Below are 18,886 nucleotides of genomic sequence, written 5' to 3'. Positions count from 1 at the left end.
TCTTTCTCTATGCATGTGCTTGCAGTTGCGGTGCTCTAGTTTGACGATTGACGGCTTATGAACATAGTTTCCTCTTTGTATCCTGCGTTTTTAATTTTTTTTGGGAGTATTGCAAGCCTTTAAACTGCATTTTAACCGATTATTTTTCCTTTTATATTGAGATGCTATCAAATGGTGTGTTAACCTAACAAAACAATATAATTTATCCTTTTTTAATTGCAAGCGTGGTAGAGTTTTAAATGGCCAAACGGTGCAATGTGCGGCTGGTTTGACTTAAAAGCTATATACATGGCAACATTTTAAGGGGCATTTTTTCCTACATGGCAATACCTCCTTAATTGCAAGAAAAGACTTCTGCTATTATATATAGTATTATATATATATATATATATTTCAATATCATTGTTATTCATGTCAATATTTTTCATCCAAAATTTAACTACATTAAAAAAAATGTTAAGATTAAATTGACACATTTAAAACGTTAAAACCAAATTAACACCCATGGGCCACAAACTTAGGGCATGTTTGATAGACTGTAATAGGCACTGTAATGTAATAGTTATTCATATGGTTTAGCTATTCAACAGTTTGGTTATGTTTTTATTACAGTGAATAGTTATTCCTTATGAATAACTATTCTTTAAAATGAAGAATAATTATTCCTTTCTAAAAGGGTTGTAATAACTATTCCTTAGTAGATATAATAATTTCCAACAGTAATATATTTCTAAATAAATAAACTTTCCATATCCATCTAACAATTATGGAAATAAAAAATCATTAAAAAATAACTCATCTCTCTACAATTTAAAATATATTATTTTCTAGGAAATATAATTATATGAATGAGATATTTCCTAAAATAGATCATAAGTTTTATTCTAATATTACAACTCACAACCAAACTAATGAATGAGTTTAGTTATTCAATTACAACATATTTTATTCCTGATAATAAAGATTACCATTCATATTGTAATCCACATTCAGTATACCAAACGTACCCTTAAAGTTAGAAGACCAAATATGTAATTTACTTTATTTTTATTAGACTTTAAAGCGCACAAAAGTCAGGTGCGTTATTAATATTAGCAGTATTTTTAGGGAATGGTTATTCAATTTTGGCTGCCTAACTCAGCCCGCCATTAACGGAAATGTATGGCTTTGGAACTAGCTATTTGTTGTCGGTGTACAATGTCAAGAATATAAAGTAGTAAGCTGTCACAACTCGCTGAGAACACAAACACAGGGAAAGGAGAGAGAGAGAGTTGAAGATGAGCAACAATACAGATACAGTACCTGAATCTTATCCAATGAACAGCGGAGATGGCACTAATAGTTATACCGAAAACTCCTACTTCCAGGTTTCTTACAATTTTATTATCTATTTTGTCCTATTTCTTCCTCTCTTCTTATCTTATTTGGCTGTTGTGTATATTATCTGGTAATGAATTTTTACCTGCCAAATAATGTGCATGCTAATAAATCTCTGGGCTGCAACATGTTGCCCCCAAATGGAAGAAACCCTTTTAACAAATAGAATATATTTAATTTATTTTTCCTGCAATGTAGAAAAAAAAAAAATATATATATATATATATATAGAGAGAGAGAGAGAGAGAGAGAGAGAGAGAGAGAGTTTTTGGTTGGATGCAACATTACACCACATAATATTTTTTAATTTGATGCAAATTTTAACAAATTTGTAATTGGATTACATTATCTTCATATATTCTCTATATTTGCAAAATTTCAAAATGATCAAATATCTATTTTATCAATTAATTGTTTAAATTCAAGTTTTTGTAATTTAAAATAATACGTAAAAGAGGAGTTTATGAATCAAATAATAAATAACACCCGATTAAGATAAAAATTAATATATATATATATATGTTAAGAACATATAGAACATATAATCCAATAGTGAGATTTTCAAAATATAAATCTAATAACAAAGTATTGGACTGTATAATATTACTTAGAGTTATACAAGATGTAATATATATATATATATATTTATATATATATATATATATATATATATAAAGACACCTCACCTGGGAAAAAAATTAAGCCCTTTATTGGCAATAGAATACATTGTTTATCTATCTAATAATATAGATAAATAAAAACTTATCAAGGCCCAAAAAATTTTATCAATATATTTAACCATACAATTGATTCTTGTATACTTGTGCATATGTTAATAATGACATGCTTAACTTAGTGTCTATTTGGTATTTATTTATTTTTAAAAAAAGTTGGAACATGGTCTTGAAGGAAATATACAAAGTGAGCTCAATTTTTTTTTTTTTTTTAATTTTTGGATAAATTTGTTTTGAAGGTATAAATTAGTAGGAAAGTGTCCTATTTTGTAAGCATTTTAGGTGGAGTTTGAGATATGTTTTTACCAAGTTGTCCCTAAGTTTTGTCCTTGTTAAACATAGGGTCTAAGAGTATTTTTGAACTACATAAAAGTACAATCTAGATAAAGGAATCCTATTATAGATAGTGTAGATATATAATAATAATTGACATTGAAAATAGTCGAAAACTACTATGATTGACATACCTACTATGCAGAAGGCAGCTACAAATGTTGTGAAGGCAAAGATTGATGATGTAATTGCAGAGAAGCTTGATGTAAAAAAAAATTCTTCTACTTCAGAGAGCACATTCCGTTTAGCAGATTTGGGATGTTCAGTTGGGCCAAATACCTTCCTTACTATGTGTTGAGGTCTTAAAAAGGATCATAGTAAAGGAAGCCCAAAAGAATGAGTCAAGCCCAAAAGGAAAAATCAAGCTAAGCCCAAAGTAGCAGATACAGGAGACCCATGAAGGAATAAAAAAAAAAAAGGCCCAAAGGATCTTGAAGCCTAGACAAAGAAGCATCCCAAAAAAAAAAGAACCACGGCAAGGGATAAGAAGCAAGGATCCTCAGAAACCATCAAAAGGCGCAGATCCTTTAAGGCACAAAGACAAAGGAAGACTAGGACAGCTCGAAAGAAAAAGACAGAAGAAGAAAACAAGAAACAAAAACAAAAGAACGCAAGCCCCAGTAGAACCCAGCGACCTCTCATGGCACAGACAGAAAAAGCCTCGGGGAACCAGAATAGGGAAGCACAAAAAAGGAATGATAACAAGTGGCTTTCAAGTTGGCAGAACAGGATTCCGCCCAGATGGGAAAGAAAAGGGAAAAGTGGAAAATGTCAGAAACGGGGATGCCGAGAAGGGCATACCTCAGCACATCCCAAAGAAGATGGCCAACCAGGAACTTTCAAAAGAATCAGAGCTAAAAGAAAGAAAGAATGAGAAAAAATGGAAATGGGACTTACCGAGATGATGGGAACAAGACGTGCTCTGTTTGCAAAAGCGTAAAACAGGAGAATCAACGGTTCCCCGGGAGGACCAAAAACTCCATTATAAAAGGAAGGGATGGGTTGTGAAGAAAAGGCAGCGAAAAAAGAGAGAAACACAAAAAAGAAGAGATTTGCTGGAAAAACTATCAGTAAAATCTGTGGTGAAGAGAAAATACTAAGGGAAAAACAAACATTGCTTCCCGGTATCCTGTAAAAGCCACTATTGCACATACTCGGATTCAAAGAGAATCAAACTTTACAAGTCTTGAAGGCTAAAATAGCCATTCAAAACTGTAATTTTTGAGCTTGATTGAACCTTGTATCACGTCCTAGTGAGCTTTCTGTAATTAAACAGACAATGTATTAATGAAATATGCTTCATATTTCCTAGGATCCTCTCAGCATTAATTTTTTTTTTATCGCTTTGCTAATCCTGTTTCTTTCCTTCTGAATTTACCTTGTTGATTTTTGGCATTCTTCGATACGAATATCCTTGCTTGTCATTTTTTATATTGTCAGGAGCATCCCCTGTATTTCACTTGATTCTTAAACAGCTCGTTAGCTGCGGTGAGTCAAGGCCCGGTTCACCAAACCATTTATTTAGGGCCGGGATCCTTGGGCCTGAGTGTCACAAAAAAGGCACTCTCACATTTTGGCGACTCCGCTGGGGACTGGGCAAAGAAAAAGGAAGAAGCAATCCCTTCACAGAGAATGCCTCCAAGACAAAGAAACAGCAAAGGAACTAATATGCCACCTACGGCCTCTGAACCCGTGGGAGAAAACGAGGTAGCTTCCAGGCAAGGAGGCGGGATACCCCTGGTAGAACAGGAGGTTGTGTCAGAACAAAGACACGCAAGGCAGGAACCAGACCTCATGGCCAGGATGGCAGCAATGTTGAAGGATCTGGAGCAAGAAGTTCGTCTTCTCAAAGAGGGCAAGACACAGGAAATCAGAGACAATGTTCCCCCTATTGGTCACCAAGATGGGACGCAGCCAGAAGGAGGGTCAGCAGTGGGAGGAAGAGCCAACCCTTAATACTTAACACTAGCAGATGTCAATGCCCTCCTGGAGCAAGAAAGGGAAAAACTCTCAGGGATCCCCAAGCAATTCTCTCGGGATCCCCCGTTCCCTCCAGAACTTCTTGGCAAACCATACCCTAAGGGATACGAACCCCCAAAGTTCCATCCTTTCGATGGAAGAAATGGAAGTGCCGTGGAACATGTGAGTAGGTTTGTCCACACTATGGGCCACTACGCAGGAGACAGAGAATTATGTCTAAGAGAGTTCGCCAAGTCCTTAGTGGATAGGGCATACACTTGGTACACCACGCTGAGACCCGGGTCCATCAAAACCTGGGATGAGATGATGGAGAAATTCTGCGCCAAATATTACCCTAGTGAAGACAAGATCACTTTCCAGAATCTGCAAATGGTGAGGCAGAGACCTTAAGAGGATCCTGTCCAATTCATTAAAAGATTTGAAGATGTGTCCCTAGACTGCTATGGAGACCATGAAGAAAAGGAGCTCGTGGAAATCTGTGTAGCCAACATGCTTTTCGATTACAGACTTAACCTTGAAAATCTATGTATCACGCAGTTTGCTGACCTGCTACAGAGAACCAGAAGGACGACGCAAACCATGAGGACAAAAAGGCTGCCCGCGTCCCAAGCTATGACAGCATCAGTAAGAGAGAAAAGGAAGAGACCAGATGGGAAGGTGTTCGAGGAACCACCGGTGATCCCATGTACAGCTGAGGAGTTAAGCCATGTCTTAGACAAATGGATCGGAGATGGGGTTGTTAGGCCATTTACTGTGTCCAGGCCACCAACTGAAGAAGAAAGGAAGAACCCTCTATTTTGTAGAATCCATAATTATGTCAAGCACTCCACCAAGGATTGCTGGACCCTTCGCAGACTCTTCCACAAAAAGTTGAGGGAAGGAACCCTGGAACTCACTCAGAAGGAGCCAGAAGTGCAGAGGAACCCCTTGCCTAACCACAAAGGAAAAGGGGTGGTAGCAGTAGTAATACATGGGAACCCGGCAGAAGCAGGAGAATCCGAAGGATCCTTCCACCCGAGCACAGTTAGGACCCTCCAGAAGAATCCTAAGTTCAAGTCACTATTTAATCAATTAGGATTCGGACCAAAAGCAAGAAGAGTGGCCACAGAGTCTCTCATGAGCATAGCAGCAAATTCAGGGATGGAATGCTTTACAGCAGAGTCACATGCTAGTCGAGCTTTCCTGGAGACAACCAATGCAATAACCTTCACTGATGAAGACATGGAGATTGAGCACCCAGACCATCGTAGACCCCTTTATCTAATGGCCACCATAAACGGTGTTCAAGTCAGAAGAGCACTGGTGGACACAGGGGCATCACTCAATCTCATAGCCTTGAGTACCCTGGAAGCTGTGGGCTTAGCTGACAGAAGGATCCTGGGGGCTCCCATGGAAATAACAGGATTTGGAGGATCAGTGGAATCAACAGAAAGATACGTGCAGCTAGCCTTAAGGGTAGGGCCAATAATAGCCCTGACAAGGTTTCATGTAATTAATGCAGAAGTTTCTTATCATGTGTTGCTGGGACGCCCGTGGCTTCATAAACATCGCCTTATTCCATCCACGTTCCGTCAATACATTAAAGGAAGACTAAATGGGAGGCCCATAAGGATCCCTGCCAACCATAATCCTTTCAGCCAGGGAGAAGCGAACTTTGCAGAAACGATGTTTTATGATGAATTGGAGCCAGATGTTGAGAACCCCGCCCCGGGGACCCCAGGGGCACCTATCCTAGAAGAAGAAGAAGGAGGGAGGGGCACTCGTGACCTGAGGAACCTTCTGGAAAGAAAAATACAAAAAAAGGAGCCCAGCTCTTCAGGATCCCGAGAATGTGTAGTGGTGCGAGAACCTGGGGGGAGACTAATCTATCGTTTGTGAAGGTGAGCGGGACCCGAATGCATTATGCAGGAAGGTCCCGGACCACCAAGCTGCATGATGGCCCAAGAAGAAATTCCAGAAGAACCAGTTAAGGAGGCCCAGATTCAGCCTGAGGAAGAATTAAAGGAAATAGATTTGGGAACAAAACCGGGATCCCGAAAGCCTGTCTTCATTAGCAGTCAATTGGTGGCGCAAGAAAGGGAACAACTGGTAACCTTGCTTCAAAAATACAGAGATTTGTTCGCATGGACCTATGATGAGATGCCTGATTTAGACCCAGGGTTGGTAGTCCATTCTCTTAATGTGGACCCAGGGATGAGGCCAGTAGTTCAACCGGCTAGGGTCTTCCACACTGAGGTAGAAGCTCAAATAGTTCAGGAGGTCAAAAAATTGCTAACAACTGGTTTTATCAAACCTATCCAACACCCAAAATGGCTTTCCAACATTGTACCTGTGAAGAAGCAAAACGGTCAGATCCGTTGCTGTGTAGACTTTCGCAACTTGAATAAGGCATGTCCTAAAGATGAATTCCCCTTGCCCAATATCGACCTCCTTGTAGATTCAGCTGCAGGAAGCTCAATGTTCTCATTTATGGATGTGTATAATGGGTACAACCAAATCCGCATGGGTACCAAAGATGCAGAGAAGACGGCATTCAGAACGCCAATTGGGAACTTTTACTACACTGTAATGCCCTTTGGCCTAAAAAATGTGGGGGCTACGTATCAGCGGACCATGACAGCCATTTTCCATGACATGATGCACGAGGAGATGGAAGATTATGTAGATGACATTGTGGTCAAGTCAAAGACCATAACAGGACATTTCCAAGTACTTGAGCAAGTCTTTGAAAGATGCAGGAAGTACAAGTTACGTACGAACCCCATGAAGTGCGCCTTTGGAGTGTCTGGTGGAAAGTTCCTTGGGTTCCTGGTACATCACAAAGGCATAAGTGTGGATCCAGCCAAGGCCACAGCTATCGCCATAATGAGAAGACCAACTACTGTTAGGGAACTCAAAAGCTTCTTGGGAAAGGTCTCCTATATTAGGAGATTTGTGCCTGGTTTGGCCTCAGCTACAGTAGGTTTATCCAAACTGTTGAAAAAGGGGAATGAATTTACCTGGGGGACGGAGCAGCAGGAAGCTTTTCAAAGAATTCAGGGCATCATGAATCATCTGCCCACCCTCCAGGCACCAGTACGTGGGCGACCTCTGCTGCTATACTTAGCATCAAACTCCCAAGCAATAGGAGCTTTGCTGGCATAAGAAGACGACCAAGGGAATGAGCAGCCTGTATATTATGTAAGCAAAACGCTCAAGGATACCGAGACCAGGTACCCCAGAATAGAGAAAGCCTGCCTAGTGATCATTTATGCGTCCTAAAGGCTAAAGAGGTACTTCTCAGCTCACCAAATCCTTTTAGTAACCAAGTCTCATCCCATAAAAGCATTCCTGCACCAGCCCCTTCTCACGGGAAGAATAGCACAATGGCTAGTGTTGCTTTCTCAATATGATATAGGCATAAGAACTCCCAAGGCTGTCAAGAGCCAGGCCATAGCAAATTTGCTAGCTCAATTCCCAGGAAAGGAAGAAGGCTCGCTGAGCGAAGAAATCCCTGGTGAGGTAGTAGTAATGGAGATCCCAGGGAAGAAATGGACCATGAGGTTTGACGGGTCGGCTACAGCAACTTCAAATGGGGTAGAAACTGTACTAAGTTTTGAAAATGGGGATATCATGCCCTTGTCTTTCAAGCTTAGTTTCTCGTGCTCTAATAATGCAGCTGAATATGAGGCATACTTAACCGGGTTGACTATAGCACTCAGTATAGGAGTGAAACATATGAGAGTGTTGGGAGATTCCAATCTTGTAGTCTCCCAAGTGAAAGGTGACTTCGCGTTACGGGAACAAAACTTAGCAGCCTACAGGACTTGGGCACAAAGGCTGGAGATGGAATTTCAGACCTTTAGCATAGAGTACACTCAAAGAAGTGAAAACAGGTTTGCTGATGCGCTTGCCACCCTGGGATCCCAAATACCATTTAATGGGAGAGATACGCTGATAAAAATAGGAAGGTAGGAACATTCTATTGTAAGGATCCTCCAAGGGATGTACCCCGGAGAGTCCAAACAGTGGGACTGGAGGGATGAAGTCAAAGAAAAGATGAAAGAGGCAGGGCCTAGAGGGAACATCAAAGAACTAATGGATTACACTCAGATAAAAGGAGAATTGTATAGAAGGTTGCCAGGAGGAATATTGTCTAGATGTATCACCGAGAAGGAAGGAAAGTCGAAACTAGAAGAATTACACGCCCAAGCATGTGGAGTTGCAGAAAAGGTCATCCTATATGGAAGGATGTAACGCATGGGGTATTACTGGCCAGATATGGACAAGGAAGCAGCAATTATACAGGAAAAATGCTAGGAGTGTCGCTTGGCAATTGATAAAGAAGAAAGCTACACGGTGTTCATTGCAGAAGATTGGCGGGTTCCTTTCATAGGATACTTGGCTCAAGGGATCCTGCTAACCGACAGGAAACTGGCCCACAAGCTCAAAAAGCTAGCAGGCAGGTATTTCCTGCAGAACGACATCTTATTCAAAAAGGGATACCATGGGGATCCCCTAAGGTGCCTAGGACCAAAGGAAGCTAGAGAAGTAGTCAGAGAAGTACATTCTGGAGATTGTGGAAGTCACCCGGGGAAGAGAAGGCTGTACAAGCAGTTACTGTTGTTGGGATATTACTGGCCAACGATGAAAAGAGACTCTGAGGAGCTGATCAAAGCATGTCATGCTTGCCAAGTCCTAGGAGATGCAATTCACACTCACCCAAATGTCCTACAGGATATGACGACACCATGGCCTTTTCACACTTGAGGGTTTGATCTCAAAGGGCCTATAAACCCTCCATCCAACGGTTATATATGGATCCTAGCAGCCACCGAGTACTTTACAAAATGGGTAGAGGCCATCCCTTTGAAAAAAGCCACTGGAGCAACCGTAGCAAATTTCATTCGAAACCACATCATTACAAGGTTCGGGATCCCCAGAAGATTGATCAGTGACAACGGAACCCCATTCATAAACAAAGATATGAAGGGGTTAATTGAAGCATACCACATCAAGCATGGGAGATCTACCCCATACTACCCACAAGGAAACGGCCAAGCTGAAGCTACTAATAGGGTAATGTTGAAGATCCTTAAGAAAATGAAGCATGAGTATGGAGGGAAATGGAGTGACCATCTGGCAGATGTACTTTGGGCATGTAGAAGCTCTGTAAAGACAGCCACAGGATTCTCCCCATTCTCCCTGGTCTATGGAACAGAAGCCATCAGCCCCGTGGAGTTAGTCATTCCTACACCAAGGGTAGTTTTGGAGGAAAATCATGGAGAAAGTCAGGACACAAACAATGAAAGGAGGCTAGCAGATCTGGAAGGGGTAGAAGAAGAAAGAGAGCTGGCCAAGAAAAGAAGCCAGAGGTACCAGCAAAGAATGACCAGAGCATATGCACAAGCAGTGTTCACTGAAGGGCAATTAGTACTAAGGATGGCGAAGCACGTGAGGAGGAACCTGCCAGGGCCTTCCAAGTTCACCCCAAAATGGGAAGGACCCTACATCATTAGTGCAGCTCATAAGAGTGGGTATTATTACCTTACCAAAGAAGATGGAACAGTCTTGACAGAACCCATAAACGGGAAATGGTTGAAGCAATACTATGCATAAGGACGAGGGGATCTCGGTACCTCAGGATCCTTTTACCAGCTTCACCATCTGCTAAGTTTTTTTTTATTTTTATCTTTTTATTTCAGCCTTTATCATGAATTCTGGTCTAAAATGATTTTGTTCAGGAACATATGATAGATTGACACTTTGTGGTCAATACTGCACTAAATGATTTTTCTTTGTTCCTTAAAAATGACCATATTTTAATGAAGTTCATTTTCTTCAATATTTTAGTCTTTCTTTAAATACTGCAAAGACCAAGTTTTGATAGATTTAAGGAAGGATACCTGAGTCAAAAAAGAAAAAGAAAAAAGGTATGTAATACCCTTTTACATATGGCCCAGGATTCACCTCACAGATAATTTCAGATACCCCACAGACAGTTCCAAGTGCATAGGTCTAGGATCACAGATAAAAGTAAAGTATCCAAGATACCTAGCCTAGCACTTGGCAAAAGAGGGGAACCTGTCAAAGTTCATGAACTGGGACCGTATCTCAAAAAAAAAATATATATAGGAAAAGATACCAGTGTACCCAGTTCAGTACTTGCATAATAGATTACCGGGTACCTGGACCAGAACTTACAGTGAAGCCTGTGGAAACCATGGTCCAGGACTCAGGAAAGAAAAGAGAAAAGTCACAGAAAAGAAAAGGCAATATATCAAAGAGAAAGGCAGATTCACATACTAAGAAATGAGAAGCAGTTTTGAAACAAAAAAAAAAAAAAAAAAAAAAAAAAAAAAAACAAAGAGGAAAGCAATGTTCAAAAGAAAAAACTTATACAACCCCAAATTGTTTAAGTAAATCTAAAGTAAGCTAAGGAATGAGGCCGACCAACAGGGAGGCATCCGGAGAAATAACAGGCACAGTCGAAGTAGAAAGGATCCGTTGCCGCTTGACCTTCAAGTCTTGTAAAACCTTGTGAGCATGAGCCAAAGCTTCCTCAGCAGCAGCTATTTCGGTGTCTATACTCTTGGATGATTGCCTCTGAAACAGCATATGAGCCAACAGACGCAAGTGATCCAACAAAAAAGACAAATTGAACTTGGCCTCCAGAAGGTCTTGGACCACCCCTCTCCACTCCAGAAGTTTTTCTTCAGACAGAGAATCTACAGAAGAGTTCCTCAGGGAAACCAGCATAGCACATAGCAACTCCATCAAAATATTACCCAAAAAAACGCCTCCCCTGAAGCCACTGGTGAAATCCTCGTGACTCTTGAGCAGACTCTCTAACAGCGGCAGGCCTTCAACAGGAACAGAGAAGCGCAGGAAGCTGCCATAAGAAGATCCAAAAGTATGAAAATGGCTGGCAGGAATACTGTTAAACTCCAAGAGATCAAAGTGAGCTAGGAAGGAGTAAAGCCTTGAATCAAGATCTGAGGCAGCCACTCTCGAGGCGTCCCTCATCGTTGTGTCACCACTTGCAGAGACTGGAGGACTTGCAGCCTTTCCCTCTGGCTGAAGATCAACAATTCGAACGAGTCTCACAATTCCTTCAGGGATAACAGGCTCAGAATCTATAAAGCCTGTATCAATATTCAAAAAAGAAAAAGAAAAGGAAGAACAGATTTAGTCTTAAAAAAAAAAAGGGAGAGAGAGAAGGACAAACCAGTACTGGCTTCCTGGGGCAGAGCCTCTTCTTCCTGATCCCTTGATTTCCCCGAAGATTCTGGGAAAGAACATAAGGCAAGTTGGAGAAAGGATGAAGAACCAATGGCAAAATGGCTAAAGGAAGGAAGAGATGCAGGGGGCTTCGCCATTTTTTATTTTTTTTTTTTAAAAAGAAGGGCGAAGGGAAGGAAAGAAAGGAAAAAGGAAACACAATGGGAGCAGCTCGCACTCACCTTCTGAGCTTTCTGATTCTAAAGAAGAGGCAACACTGGGAGCAGACTTCTCACTGGTTTGACCTAAAGGGAGAAAGAAAAGAAGGAACTCAAAGAAAAAACTAGAAAAGAAAATAGAGATGTAATGCTATTTCAAGGAAACGTGGCTCACCTATTTGTTTGGATAAAGGAGTGTCTCCCAAAGCGCCTTTATCTGACAAGGTTTGAGGAAACACAGTCCTGATGGGACTAGGAGTGCGCTCAAGATGGGGACTTTGAGATGAAGGGATCTTAGAGGCTTTGGGATCCTGAGAATCCTGGGAACCCTGCATCGGTTGCCCGGTTTCCTCAGCCAGACCACCAATAAGGGGCTCCCCCCCCCCCATAGTAGGAAAAGCAACAGAAAGAGCTGTGACAGTTTCCTCTCCCAAAGCCTTGCCGGTCATAGGAGGAGATACCTCCACCTAAAGGAAGAAGAAAAGGAAAAAGCAGTGCCAAGTAAAAAACAGCGGGGTAACGCTAACAACACAACATCAGAACAAAAGGGAAAGAACATAAAAAAAAGGGGGGGCACACATACCACGTCGTCACCAGAAGATTGGCTTTTGCCCTTTTTATAATCAGACTTGCGTTTGGACTGCAAAGGAAACCACCACTCATCAGCAAAATAGAAATAAATGCAACAAGGTGAACAAGTGAAAAAGAGAGAAGAAGGAAAGAAGTCTTGCCCTTCTCTCTCTCTCTACAGATTCTCTGGAAGTCTTTTGCTTACTACGAGTACGCTCAGAGGGTCCTAAAGGAGGCTGGGATACAAAACCAGAGGATCCTAAAGAACCATGGACTGAAGCAGTCATAGGAACCTGGGAAAAAGAAGATTCTACCTTAGTCTTCTTCTAGGTCCTTGAAGCCAAAGGTTCCCTGACATCCTTGCCTTCCTGAGATGCCAAGTGTGTTTGAGATTTCCCAGTTTTTCTTCTTTTTGTCTCAGAACCTATCTCCACACCCCCTGTACTTTCATCAACATCAACAACTTTCATTTTCTTTAGCCTGACATCCTTACCTTTACTCGGAGCAGTGGCAGCACCTATTGTCTCCACTGCACCTTTCTTGATGGGCACTCCAGAGGAAGTGCCAATGACGAGACTATAACCCAGCCAAGTCTCAGGAAAATCCTATGCATAAGTCACCCAACCTCCCCTGGAGGCATGCCACTCTGCAAACCCAGTCTTGCTGCTTGCAGCAGCAGAAACAATCCCAGCAGTAGGAAGGGATAAACGCCTATTGGATGTTGGAGCAGAAACAATACTAAGATTTGGGGTTTCCCGAACTGTACCGAAGCCAACATAGTCAACGAAATACTTCTGTACTCTTCTCCAATAACTGGTATAGCCACTAGAAGCAAAGACTCCTCTTTGGGAGTTAGGCACTGCAAATTGGAGACTCCTCTGTGACCAATAAGAAAAGGCCTACAGCCTCAGGAAAGGATCCAAAGAAGGAAGGGACGGCACCACGTCCTTAAAAACTGGAGGAACGTCCTGATCAAAACCAAACTGTCGGAGCACCTGGTGTGCTGAATAATGGGTATATTTTGGGCCACTCGAAGAAGGCATAGGAAGCCAAGAGGGGCTAATGCAGGCAAGATAAGCCAGACTGCCCTCATCACCACAGCGCAAGTCAAAGGTATTACCTGTGGAAGATAAAAAAGAAGACAATGCAGAATCACACGCAAAACCAGGGCCAAACTCACGAGGGGATCTCCAATGTAAGTTCCCTGCTTGGTCAAATAACTCCACAAGATTGAGGCCACCACCTTTCAAGCTAATCCAACGAAAGATGATGGGAAAGGCATCAATAGAATTGCCACAAAGACCCTTCACTATGTCAGGGGATCCTTGGAATTTGTCCTTCACAAATTTCAAATTCCTGCACTTGGCCAAAGTAGCTGCAGAACGGTCCCACATGAAAATCTGAAGGATAACACAGTGGAGAGATGAGGTAATCACATAACAAGAATCACCCTCGGTCTCATCTCCATGAAGCTGGTCCAATTGAGAGTAAACATGACCCAAAAACAGAGGGGCCAAAGGATATTGGGTACCTCGAGCCAACTTGATTGCTAACGGAAAAAAGGAAGACTTAACTCCGTACCCAAGAAACTCACTAAACAAGAACTTGCTAAGCCAAAAAGCCAGAAAACCAGCCCACCTCACTTCCTTATCTTTCTCACGAGAGAGGGTCATCACCCATCTCCCCATTCTAGCCGGCTTACCACCAGAAGAGGCAGCACGACCACCAAAATGACCAAACAATTTGTCTTCTACCACAAGATCCTCATCAAAAAGGTTAATATCAAAGGGGCTCTCGTCACCAAATACCGGAAGGAGGAAGTTATTAACCACATCTTCCAAGGTAATTGTCAATTCACCAACAGAAAAGAAAAAAGTATGAAGGGAAGGGCACCAACGACGTACCAGATGCCTGAGCCCTTTGGCGTCTCTGAAGCCCTCAAGGTTTCTGGAAATATCCACTGCCTTTAGGATACCGGCGCACTCCAGGCAACCCACAAACTCAGCATCAGACAGTTCCTTGTCCACCCAAATAGGCCAGCCCTGAATTTTTCCCGGGAAAAAATCGAAGAAGATAGGAACCACCTCTCGAATTCCTTGTCTAATCTAAAGGTCAAAAATCTCTCTAGGGTCAGGAACCTGGGTGGAACTAGCGAAACCCACTTGGCCAGAAAACATCCAAGCATGAGGAGATGGAGGAGCCTCACCATGAGATACATGAGGGAAAAATGAACTGAGAGAATACCAAGGATCCCGTAAAGGGAAGGCCGGACGTTCGGAAACCTCGCAAGAATCACTCGGAGCAGAACCAGAAAAACCTTCACCCTTAGAAGGACTGGGGGTACGCTCTCTCCTCTTTCGGGAAGAAGAAGAAGCCATTGGAACAACACGTACAATGAGAAGAGAAGAGATTGAAAGTACAAAAAAGGGGAAGACTGGAGTAACAGAGAAGAAGAGAAAAAGAAAGAGAAACCCAAAGAATGAAAGACTCAAAAAAGCAAAGTGATAAGATGAAACGGCTACAATAAAGGCGCAAATAGCAGTTGGGGAAGACAGTGTATGGAAAGACGCGCCAGTTGCCAAAAACTTTAATTTGAAGAAGGGATTAATCAGCGGTTATTAATGAGAAGTAACAGGAAACGAGAAAAGTGGGTAGAGGAGTTTTACCTCAAATACTCAACTACCACGTCCCGTGCAAAGAGGAAGCTGCAAAAAATAATAATTATAAGGGAACACAACACATAAAAAGGAGATGACCAAAAGCAGCAGAAAAGGGCCGGGATCCCAAGTAAAAAGGAAGGGAACCCAGTAGAAGTTAAAAAGAGGGATCCTACGAAAATCTTAGAAAACCTAAATCACTCACGCGTGGGCTTCAGGCAACCCACGAGCTCGGGGGGCTAAATGTTGAGGTCTAAAAAAGGATCATAGTGAAGGAAGCCCAAAAGAATGAGTCAAGCCCAAAAGGAAAAATCAAGCTAAGCCCAAAGTAGCAAATACAGGAGACCCATGAAGGAATAAAAAAAAAAAAAGGCCCAAAGGATCTTGAAGCCTAGACAAAGAAGCATCCAAAAAAAAAAAAGAACCACGGCAAGGGATAAGAAGCAAGGATCCTCAGAAACCATCAAAAGGCGCAGATCCTTTAAGGCACAAAGACAAAGGAAGACTAGGACAGCTCGAAAGAAAAAGACAGAAGAAGAAAACAAGAAACAAAAACAAAAGAACGCAAGCCCCAGTAGAACCCAGCGACCTCTCATGGCACAGACAGAAAAAGCCTTGGGGAACCAGAATAGGGAAGCACAAAAAAGGAATGATAACAAGTGGCTTTCAAGTTGGCAGAACAGGATTCCGCCTAGATGGGAAAGAAAAGGGAAAAGTGGAAAACGTCAGAAACGGGGATGCCGAGAAGGGCATACCTCAGCACGTCCCAAAGAAGATGGCCAACCAGGAACTTTCAAAAGAATCAAAGCTGAAAGAAAGAAAGAATGAGAAAAAATGGAAATGGGACTTACCGAGATGATGGGAACAGGTCGTGCTCTGTTTGCAAAAGGGTAAAACAGGGGAACCAACGGTTTCTCGGGAGGACCAAAAACTCCATTATAAAAGGAAGGGATGGGTTGTGAAGAAAAGACAGCGAAAAAAGAGAGAAACACAAAAAAGAAGAGATTTGCTGGAAAAACTATCAGTAAAATCTGTGGTGAAGAGAAAATACTAAGGGAAAAACAAACATTGCTTCCCAGTATCCTGTAAAAGCCACTATTGCACATACTCGGATTCAAAGAGAATCAAACTTTACAAGTCTTGAAGGCTGAAATAGCCATTCAAGACTGTAATTTTTGAGCTTGATTGAACCTTGTATCACGTCCTAGTGAGCTTTCTGTAATTAAACAGACAATGTATTAATGAAATATGCTTCATATTTCCCAGGATCCTCTCAGCATTAATTTTTTTTATCGCTTTGCTAATCCTGTTTCTTTCCTTCTGAATTTACCTTGTTGATTTTTGGCATTCTTCGATACGAATATCCTTGCTTGTCATTTTTTATATTGTCAGGAGCATCCCCTGTATTTCACTTGATTCTTAAACAGCTCGTTAGCTGCGGTGAGTCAAGGCCCGGTTCACCAAACCTTTTATTTAGGCCCGGGATCCTTGGGCCTGAGTGTCACAAAAAAGGCACTCTCACACTATGCAAAATATAATAGATGTTGTGCAACATAAGTACCAATCCCAAGGCCTTGCTTCTCATATGCCTGAATTTCAAGTGTTCTTCAATGATCATGCATCCAATGATTTCAATACCCTCTTTGCCTCTCTCCCACAAAGAAGGTCATACTTTGCAACCAGAGTGCCAGGGTCTTTCCATGATCGGCTATTCCCTGAATCCTCTCTCCATTTTGTGCATTCATCTTATGCACTCCAGTGGCTCTCTAAGTTGCTAGAGGAGTTGCTAAATAAGAACTCTGCTGCGTGGAACAAGGGGAGGGTTCACTATGCAAGTGCCCCAGATGAAGTAGCTCAAGCTTATACAGATCAATTTGCTAAGGACATAACAACCTTTTTAGATTGTAGGGCTAAAGAGCTTGTGGTAGGTGGACTAATGGTGCTTATCATGCCAGGAATTCCCAATGGGATTCATCGTTCTAGCGCACCAACAGGAATGATATTTGATTTCCTTGGACTCTGCCTCATTGATATGGCAAAGGAGGTAAGCCAGCAATCAATTATTAGCCTCTATTTCTTTTTGCACTAGAAAGTTTTCAAGTCAAATAGGTCACTGCAAGTAATTTAGTGGACTTACACTAAATGTCAAAATATGAATTTAGAATTTGGACCTTAAAATACAAAATTATGTAGAACTAAAACTTTATATATGTCTCTCTCTGCAAAACTCAAAGAATAAAAAACTTTATATACTCGTCTGATAATAGAAATTTGCTAGCAGCATGGAGTACTAGAACTCGTCTATAGAATGTACAAGCAATTTGCTTGGAAAACAACATAAAAATAAAACCACTTCATAAGGTTCTCTTTTGTAGGGGTTGGATGTTCTCACTTCTTCTAGTTATGCTTTGTTCCAAGAACAATTTTTGTTCCATATACGTAAAAACCAAAAGAATTATATTAGTGATACTATAAATTTTATTACATATGCCTTGCAAACTAATGTGAGTACAAATCACAATAATTCAAACATTTATTTATTATGTTTTTGGAATAGCACCAATTGCATTCACTACTTTGTCAAGTTGTAAGCCTTTTGTAGTAAAATTGGTAATAATTTAGTATTTCCAAACCAAAATACCTACTTTTATCTTTGCAGGGATTAATTAGTGAAGCTCAAGTGAACACCTTTAACTTGCCTGTGTATGTTGCCTCACCCAAGGAGATGACACAGCTGGTGGAAACAAATGGGTGTTTTAACATTGAAAGAATGGAGACAACACAACCTCGGGCAAGAGTGGACGGCATCAGTGGCCAGGCATTGACAAAGCACCTAAGAGCTGGCATGGAGGGTATAATAAGCAAACATTTTGGAACTAAAATTATTGATGAACTATTTGATCGATTCTCTAAGAAACAACAAGAGTCTTTCAACCTGTTGGAGTCAAAATACAATGTAGGAACTCAGCTCTTTATGGTTTTGAAACGCATATGATGCAGCTTTGGAAGCAAATGTAAGACCTCTTATTATATCACAAGCTTGCATATGTATCAACACAACACTAGTTATTTCTGTTGAAAACTTTGGATAAGATGGTTTTATTTATTTATTTAATGACTCAATAGTTAAAATGGAGAAGAGATTTAAACCTTGAATGTCTCTATTGAAAATATCGTGAGGTTCTAACTAATTGAGATATAAAGCTCTTGGCCACCAAAGAATTAGGGTTAAAACAATTGGAAATCTTTCTTTTCACAAGATACAAGTTGATTAATTAAGAGTAACACTCTCTATTCTGATTCCAATCAATAAATGAACTAAGACTTATGAAGGATCAACTTGGAATAATCATCTAAGTATGAGTACTAACAACTTACATCCTCAAGGAAAAACATTTAAAATATTGGTTGGAGGGGTAGAAAAGTGGAATGATAGAAAATAGTAAAGAGATAAAACAAATGGGAGGATAGAAGAGATATGGAGGTGTTTGGATTTCTAGTTTCCATAACTCATAACTCAAAAATGGTGGGACCCATGACTCAAAAGCTTGCTTGGATTTCAATAACTCTGTTTCCAGTTTTTGTTTCCATCACTCAATTCTCTGATTTTTGAGTGATGAGTTATGGAAACTGAAAACACATTTTAGCTACTTTCAGTTTCCATAACTCTATCTTCAATGGCATTTTTGTAATAAACATTACATATGGGTCCCACGGTCAAACTTTTTGCTCTCTCCAATAGACTTTATCTTTTTTTTTTTTTTAAAAAAAAAATTTTATTGTCTTTCACGGGTCTGGGACACACCTCTCTCTATTC

General features: G+C 40.9%; 1 protein-coding gene across 1 annotated transcript; it reads left to right on the top strand.

Moving 5' to 3' along the window:
* Positions 1–1,265: 1,265 nt before the first annotated feature.
* On the top strand, positions 1,266–18,081 carry LOC115979388 (loganic acid O-methyltransferase-like). Its single transcript, XM_031101415.1, has 4 exons — positions 1,266–1,367; positions 2,590–2,735; positions 16,582–17,113; positions 17,729–18,081. Exons 1-4 carry the CDS (start codon positions 1,278–1,280, stop codon positions 18,062–18,064), a joined length of 1,104 nt encoding a protein of 367 aa, XP_030957275.1. The 5' UTR covers positions 1,266–1,277; the 3' UTR covers positions 18,065–18,081.
* The last annotated feature ends 805 nt before the right edge of the window (positions 18,082–18,886 follow it).

The sequence above is a fragment of the Quercus lobata genome, chromosome 3 (assembly GCF_001633185.2).
Source record: "Quercus lobata isolate SW786 chromosome 3, ValleyOak3.0 Primary Assembly, whole genome shotgun sequence".
NCBI classification, from domain to species: domain Eukaryota; kingdom Viridiplantae; phylum Streptophyta; class Magnoliopsida; order Fagales; family Fagaceae; genus Quercus; species Quercus lobata.
The sequence above is the reverse complement of the archived record's forward strand: the minus strand, read 5'-3'. Positions and strand labels throughout refer to the sequence as shown.

Excerpts from the sequence above, each read along its gene's own strand:
- LOC115979388 (XM_031101415.1), top strand. The coding sequence starts at position 1,278 with ATGAGCAACAATACAGATACAGTACCTGAATCTTATCCAATGAACAGC. Across the intron at positions 1,368-2,589 it reads CCGAAAACTCCTACTTCCAG|AAGGCAGCTACAAATGTTGT; the intron begins GTTTCTTACAAT and ends CCTACTATGCAG. Across the intron at positions 2,736-16,581 it reads CCAAATACCTTCCTTACTAT|GCACTCTCACACTATGCAAA; the intron begins GTGTTGAGGTCT and ends GTCACAAAAAAG.